This window comes from Cystoisospora suis (assembly GCF_002600585.1).
Source record: "Cystoisospora suis strain Wien I chromosome Unknown contig_4145, whole genome shotgun sequence".
Lineage (NCBI taxonomy): Eukaryota > Apicomplexa > Conoidasida > Eucoccidiorida > Sarcocystidae > Cystoisospora > Cystoisospora suis.
In genome coordinates, this window is record NW_027156937.1 from 1 (window position 1) to 8,150 (window position 8,150).

At 54.7% G+C, this 8,150-nt stretch overlaps 1 protein-coding gene across 1 annotated transcript; it reads right to left on the reverse strand.

Annotated features, from left to right (window-relative positions):
• Positions 1 to 2,903: 2,903 nt before the first annotated feature.
• On the reverse strand, positions 2,904 to 8,100 carry CSUI_007718 (ap2 domain transcription factor ap2viia-5; the record flags this gene model as incomplete). The annotated part of the gene is made up of 3 exons (XM_068067862.1): positions 2,904 to 6,434; positions 6,956 to 7,101; positions 7,489 to 8,100. Coding segments are annotated over 3 exons (3,765 nt in total), but the record flags the coding sequence as incomplete, so codon positions are not given.
• Between the last annotated feature and the right edge of the window lie 50 nt (positions 8,101 to 8,150).

Sequence of the window (8,150 nt, forward strand, 5' to 3'; positions counted from 1 at the left end):
TAGGCGGCCGGGCGGCACATCACGCTCTCGCCCCTGACGATCGCTGGCTTCCACAGGAATGTCGCGTTTTGCCTATACAACGGGCTGCACAGTTCGCACTGTAACTACGCAGTGATCGCGCAGCTTGTCTTCACGAAGAATAAGAAAAATTCTTCTCCCTTTTTTTTTCTCGTTTTCCCCCGATGTCCCGTGTCCGACGACCGAGGTGCCCGCGACACTCCGCCTGCAGGCCAGCGCCTCCCCGGGGCGGTCGCACGCGCGCAGCCGCCGCGGGCGTCCCTGGTCAGCGCGTTCCGTACTACGCTCTGGCCGCCATTTCACCGAACACTTCGCTGACTCGGGTTCTTTCTCCGACTATTAGGTGCCTAGTTTTAGCGATGGTGCGCAGCTGCTCATGGCGGCATATCAGCACGGTCAAGTATTTATCTAACAAAAGAGAAAAAAAACACCGGTCATGAGCCCTTAATGCAACGCAACGTCGAAAACGCAGTGACCACCGGCTGCAGCACTGTCCCGGAGAGCCGAAACCCTTTGTGGTCACCCCGGACACATCTCTAAGCGCCAGGGTACCGCGGAGCACGTACACACAGACACATCCCGAAGTGTCTATGAAATGCCTAGTCCTCAGATAACGATAAATGGCGGTCAAACTTCGAAGAAAGAGTCACACGGTTCGCACATTCGCTTCACCAGGTGTCGAAGAATCGTTTCAGCACCCCCCCTGTCCGTGGATAGCCACTGACCGGCGCCATGCAGGGCGGTCTCACGCTGGCCGTGGAAACTGAAGGAAATCATGTAACCAGCGGGACGCTTGCAACGGAAAACGTAAAATCTCTCTTCTTTTTTCTCAAAGAAAGCCCACAAAGTTCTCAAAACTCTTCTTCCCGGAGACAACTCCCTGAAACGTTCGGTTCGCATGCGGTCCGCCGCTCCGATCTTTTTATTTCCTCTCCCCTTTCCCTTTTTCTTTTTCTAATTGTGTTCTAGATCAAAAACGAGGAAGAAATACGTATATAACTCAAAAAAAGATCCTGGGGAAAAAAGTTTTCCCCGGCTCTGCGACCGCCGTGTGTCCCCTGCGGCCGCCGCAGGGGACACACCCGGCACTCCGTAGGCACACTCAACCCCCGTCTGTACGCAACACGCCAGCAAGGTAGCATAAGGAAGCTCAGTTTACATAGCAAACTCATCACAGAAGTACACCAGCTAGATAACACAGGGAAGGCATCTTGCATAGCACGTTTTTGGCCACCACTGCTAAGCCACCGGGTCATGCAAGTGAGCACTGGGAAACACCGGGCTGTCATACAGTATCGTATGACACCTCCCGTCACCGTTTGTCGCTATGATCTAACACGACGCATCGGGAGAGTCGCGTCTCTCCGCCTCCCCGGTGTAGCGGGCTACGATCAGCACTACGGACTACCACAATGTAATTTACTACGTAGCCTGCACCGCTCCATCCGGGCTACCCGAGCACCCTGCTCCAGGGAGTACTAACCGGGCCGTCTCAGCACCCGGCTCCCAAGGANNGGAGTGCACGCACTCTAACTCACAAACGCGTCTCTTGTCGAGAAACTTGTGTTCCTCGCGGGCACACCAGGTACTTAACTGGAAAATAACGAACCTTTAGAATACGCAGCCGTGCTCCTTGCAAGAGGCAGGGCTGCCGTGCCGGCGGTTGTAGAAATTTCTTATCCAAAATGTCCAGTGGCTTCACGGGAGTTTTATTCCGGGAAACCAATTCACACACTGTGTGCAGATACTCTGTATCTTCGCAGTTGACGAGTAGGCAGTAAGGCCACGGCTCGACATCAAGACTAGTAAACGCCGCTTGCCAAGCGGGTTCCGTGCCTGAGCACACACTTTCTGCCAACCTGTACGACTGACATGCTGCCTGTTTACTTTGCTTTTCGGGGCATACTTGATGTGACGGCGCCACCCGAGGTCGAACAGATATTCCGCAGCGAAGCCCTGACGGTGACAGCGCTGCCAAGTTCCTTTGTCTGCATATCCCCACACATCCCGACTGGGCTTCTACGATTGCGTGAGGCAGCGGGTCTAGGATGAGTTAGGCTCATCGCAATCAAAAGCCCGTATGTGAGACACCAGGAGGAGAGGGCTCCTTCCAGCGCCACCAAAATTGTCCTAGGGTCGTGACAGACTATGAGACAAAACTGCCATCGAGCTACGAACTTTTCCGTTGATCACAGATGCAACCAGTACGCCATCGAGGACGCTCGCTTTCGCACCCAGGTGGCACCAGCAGATCCAGCTAGCTTTTTTATGCTGCCGGCGGCATCCCAAATGGCGGCACTACGGCGGGGTCCGTCAGCGCTCTGAATCGCAATAACGAGCGTCCCCAGAAAGTAACGCACTACGAAGAATGGGCAGCAAGGAGTTACTAAGCAGCGACACCAGACCGTGACAGTCGCAGTTCAGTGAACAGGCGCGTTCCTTTGTAGAGGTATCAGCGTCCCCCTGCAGAAGAAAAAGGCTCGCCCTCGTAATCACGGGTTGCCCGGGCCAACGGGCAGTATCCAGGGAAACATCGTACCCTGCAGGGCCTAGGCCTGATGTATGATGCCGCGGCTCTAAGTGCTCAGATGAAACGCGGCCGGGGTAGTAGGTCTATCTGACGAACAACAGGTGACACGTCCCATGTGTCTGGCAAAGTTTTAAGGCGCAGACAGTGCACCACGCGGCTTCGAGAGTAATCCGCCTTCTGAACAAGAACACCGGGCTTGTCTGAGTGTGGTTTCTTTGTGGACGAGCGATCACTTACCAGGTGCACCGCACCGCTCAAGAGGGCAGGAAGAGCAGCTGATGTCAGTCACCCAACAGGGCTACCCACTTCTGAGCTGTCTTCGGTTCGATTGCACCGCCAGGAGCATTCAGAACGGGGATCTGTTCTTGCTGAGTTAGAGCGGCGGCGCTTGCACCAATGAGTACCGCGAGAATTCCCAAGCGCAGCGGTCCGGATGCATTGACTGTCAACCCCCTAGGGGTAACGCGTTATTCACTTTCATACACACTCGGTCGCCCCTCAACCTCAACGTGCACAAACCGTGGCTCATGAACGGAGAGCTCGAGCAACTCCTAATCTGCCCCCCCCGTCCCTTGCTGCAACAGACCGCCAGACTACAGGCTGCTGCTTCTTGAAGATGTAGCAGAACCAGTGAGAACGCAGAAGGGCACGACTCCTGTGAAAAAAGGACGTTCTCGAGAAAGCAGAAAAATACGCCTGTAGACTCGATGACGGAACACACGAACGGAGGTCCCACGTTTCAAGCGCCCTGTCTTGGCGCGCCGTCGTTCTTTGGCGCCCCGCCAAACGGTCGTAGAGAATAAGCACGACTCAGGATCCTTCGCGTATAGACCAGTCAGTCCTTCCTTTGTCATTCTCAAGTTCGTGTGCTCACGTCGTCTACTTTTGCCGCCGGCATTTTCCCTTCGACGCCTGCAGACTGTCTTCACGGGCTCTTCTCTTTTTCACGACACGTCCGTCCCCGGATTCCGCGGGAATTCCGACTTTTCCCCTGCCCCCGTCGGCTTGATTTCGTCGCCCACCAGGTCCAGTGCACCTTGCCTCTGTCCTCAAACTGGTGTCTTGCGCCGCAGCGGTTTGTTCCCCGGCACTTTTGTTGTGTCTCGTCTCTATGTTTTCCCCAGCTCTTCCTTCTTTATCCCTTACGTGGCCGATAGCCGCCGCCTCGTTGTCTCCGCCCCCTGACGAAGCCGGCATCTCTTTCGTTCCCAGAGTCATCGTAGCATCAGCGCCGTACCGATGTTCCTCTTCCGCCGGTTTTCTCTCTCCAGCAGTGTGAGCTAGACTTTCTGCTTCCCCCCGAGGTTCTCCTCTGCAGCCACCTCGACTGCCACCGGTGACGCCACCTGCTGTATATCTGTGTGTGAAAGCGTCGACCATATCTGTACAATCTCTCGTTACTGTGGTAGGAGCAGTACCAGTAATCTTTCTCCGGATTACCACTTCTCCCGTCACGGATGTTTCAGCAGGACAAGCACGATCGTCTCCCACAACATCCACTCCATCGCGGTCCTCCTTCTGCGGCGATGCCTCATCTTTCGTCATAACACACATCTGCCCACCATGCGCGGCCGCCGCGGCGCTCTCGCTGTTCTCAGCGTCTCCGATCTGCCTACTGTCCGTGCTGACCGACAAGACATGAGAGCCAGCCTCCTGACAATCTGACAAATTGTCAGGTTGCTCACCTGAGCATAATGCGGCGACTGCATTAGCAGTACCGTTTTGATATGACTGAAAGGCTGCACAAGAGGGATCACGTAGCTTCTCGTTCAGAAAGAGTGGACGTTGTTTCTTCAGAGAGCTGTGTGGATCGTCTCCATCTTGACCATCTGCCACCGTTCGTCGGCCCCCGCGGGGGGACGTAGGAAAAGAATCACGGATGACACACTGCTTTGTCTTCCACGGAGAATTCAGCAAGGCAGGAGTGCTGGGGAGCGAGGCCGCTGAAAAGTGAGACATGAAGGACCGAAGATATCCGAGGGCAAAACCCGGATTCAGCGCAGCTGCTACCGTGCCCTCCGTACTCGCAGACGGGGATATTGCAGGAGAGGCAGCAGCGCTGGTGGCAAAACTATCAGTGACTGAAGAACGCTTTGGCTTTGACTCTGGAGATACAGAAGGAGGAGGAGACAGTGACGACGAATCCGGAGTGCGAAAGGACGAAGGAGAGGCTACAGAAGGTCCAGCGGGAGACCGTACCGGAGAACATGTAGGCTTTTCGGCTGTTGTTGTACTTGGCTTTTCTTGGGAGAGAGGACCGGGGCAGCGAATTCTGCAATGCGAAGCAGAGAACGTAGACACTGAAGAAGCCGAGTTCTCCAATCTTTGAGTACGTGAATGCGAGGAATTAGATGTATCCTGTGAAGACTGTACAGCCCGCGATACAGACTGAACAACAGAGGAGACACCTGTCTCGTCATGTCCGTTGTGTTCCGCCATTTTCTCTCCGGGACGTGAAGAAGTCCTTGAAGTGCGATCTCCTAACGTGACGGGAGCTTCAGGGCGCGCAATACCCGAAAGATTTGAGCCACCAGAGACACCCTGACATTCCCCTTGAAGAGTTTCCGTGTCCGGAAGAGTTTTGTCTGAACGCAAAAGTGACAGCGAGCAGCATGCATCTCCTTGCTCTCCTTCTCCCTTCCTAAGAGTCACTTCAGACTCTTCAGATTTGCTCTCGTGCGGATCTGCGGTGTCAAGAGCGTGCTTGCCTATCACTCCTTGCCGCAGAACCTCCTGAGCTGTTGTCACGGAGCGGCTGCACGACCTGGCCGTTCCTCCAGTCCGCCCATACGGAGTAACACGGGAAGCTCGTAGCACCTCTTTGTGTGTTTCTTTAGCTTTGACTGGTTGAATTGCTTCGATCTGGGCAATCTCGTCTCTTCCACCGACTTCGCGTGTCTCTTTCTGCGGGGTCAGGCAGGGTGTCTCTGCAGGAAACCTTGGGAATGGCAAAAGCTCGTTATTGGCGCAGGCTGTTATGTCATTGCTATTCTCCACGGAGCGGGTGCTTCCTGTACCGGTTGTCTTGTCTTCCTTAAGAATCCCTCGAGGGGTAGTGACCGCTACGGCTTCCGCTGGAGATGATTTGTCATCGTCCTTATTCGAAGATTCTACGACTGCTGAACTGCTTCTCTCTCCCTTCTCTGCAGTGTTCGCCCCCACAACGCCAATTACATTGTGGTCTCCTTCTCTGCTTCTTGCGCTTCTTTCTGCGTCTCCGACTACAATAAGAAGATCACCAGTTGCACTGCGTTTGATAGCAGTCTCCTTGGGAGACACATCTCCAGCTGCACCGACGGTCTCCTGCTGTTCAGTCTCTTTTTGTCCTTTCAACTGCGACTCTGCGCACCCTTCCTCTCCTCTCTCTTCGTCATCCTGTTTTGGATTGCTGTTCCGCCGCTCGCCGTTCTCTTCGGATTTCGCCCGCACAACTTCTTGCTGAATGGGTTCGACTCCAATCTTCTCTCCTTCCCCGGGTGTCTCGCTGTCTACTTTACCCTCGATCGTTCCTACTCCTTCCACCTTCTCCCTTTCTGTCGTGCTGTCTTGCTTCACTACTCCAGGGTCACTGATCTTCCCCGAAACTAAAGCAGGAGCTAGCGAATTCCACAAGCCAGCACTCCGACCTGTTGCTACCTTCTCCGATGTCGAGCTGACTCCCACTAGAAAGCTGGAGACGATCTCCGTCCCTGGGGCCACCTGTCCGGAAGCACACATACTTCTCTTCGCTTCCCTCACCGGCTGTGCGGGAGGAGCCGCGTCGATCGCGCTTTCAACAAATGCCAGCAGAGCTTGTGGATTCTGCCGCACCTCTTCGTCGAAGTCCACTGTTTCTGCGCATGCGGGATTCTCGTGCAGGCCAAGCTGCCCACGCTTGGCCTCATACCTAGATGACACCGGCGCAGACACGACAGGTGTTCTTTTTGTTGTGAACAACTCATCGTTAGAAGCTAAAATCTCACAAAACCTAGGTGTGGGTACGCAGAGCGCGCTTAGGCGGAGCAAACCAGCGCTCTGATAATGTTGAACGAGACCAACAAGCGACAGTAACGCATACTAATGTACCGACCGGCTGATATCGCCTCGCGTGAGCTGGTCCAGGGACGCCCTAAGAGTTGTCCCCCATGGCCGTCACACGTAATAATGACTGTTCTGACCTCGCGTATATCCAGCAACATCTACGTTCCCCGGAGTGTCGTCAGACAATATGGAAAAATAACCACCCCTGCGACGGAAAGACGTAAGCAAAATCCGCCAACCCCGCTGACTTGCAGCTGCACCAAGCCGTTGGAGACGTATCTGGTCTCACCGATCTATGCCTAGAAACGTCGGCGACAAACAAGATGACAGGCACGGGAATAGCAGGGCAGCGCACTTTTTCCTCTAGAGTTTGGTCAGCATCATTACCATTCCATTGCCTTCTCGTGTGCTCCTTCAAATCCAAACTTCTTGACGGAGAACGAGGCACGGTGTCGGCCGTTGTACCGCGTAACGCATACGGACCACTTGCCGCTTTTGCAGTCATACACCACGCCGGGTGGCCTCCGCGTCAGCTGCAAATCATAAATAAAAAGAGCAGCACGCTGTCAAGCGATCGAGACCCGTATTCTGGCCGTGCCACAGAGTGAACCGCCGCACCCGGGTACAGCGAGCGTGAGCCTCTTTTCCTATGTTAGGGAAGACACCTTATACCCTAAAGGCGGAAATCTCCCTGCAACCTAAGCTACATGCACCAAGCAAGCAGCTTGACAGCTCCTGTGGAGAGAACGTTCCATGCAAGTCGTAGAGTAAGGCGAAGAAAGGTGTAAGGTAACATCAGATACAAAATACCCTTCTACTAATTTCGGTGTTAGTGAGTTCGACGTAGGCTCGACGAGTCGTGCGCCTTACAGCAACCAACGCCCCTCCTCTAAAGGAGAACAAGCCGCATCATGCTTTACCCGGCAGACAGTCTGGACGGCTTGTCGGTGTGCCTCACGAACTCCTAGCAACGCGCATTCGGAACGTCTCCGGTGTACGACTCCATCCTTCATTTTCCAGAGAGCAAAGAAGCAGTGGTCCTTCTTGAAGTAAACAACAGCAGGAAATGACGGGAGACACGGTAACAGTTTTTCAGTCGCATCCGGGTCCAGTGGCGGGTCTTCGGGAGGAATGGGTGTCGCCCACCACCCATGTCTGAACAACTGAAACAACGGAAAGCAGCGACCGTCAGCAGTCGACAATGCCGTCCCCGACCAGTCGAGCCTGCGCATCCCGTTTCCGCCTCGTTCCTGCTTGGCTGATCCCCCAAGAGAATCGACTTTTGACGACGGATCTGACGCGCAATTCTGCGTCGTGGTTCGATCCACCGTACTGCCTTTGCTCTGCCGGCACGACAACGACTCTGATGGAATAGGAGTGGGAATCACCGGATCAGAAAAATTCCTGACGGGGGGACTAGCGCCTGCATCGCTTGCTTGTGGGGCAGCAGAAAGAGATGCAGTGAGGCCCCGCGAGGTTACGCTTGTGGGTCGTTGAGATAAGCTCACTTCTCCGACGCGTCCTTTGCTTCCCAGCGCGAAAAGGACGCGTCGGAGAAGTGAGCTTATCTCAACGACCCACA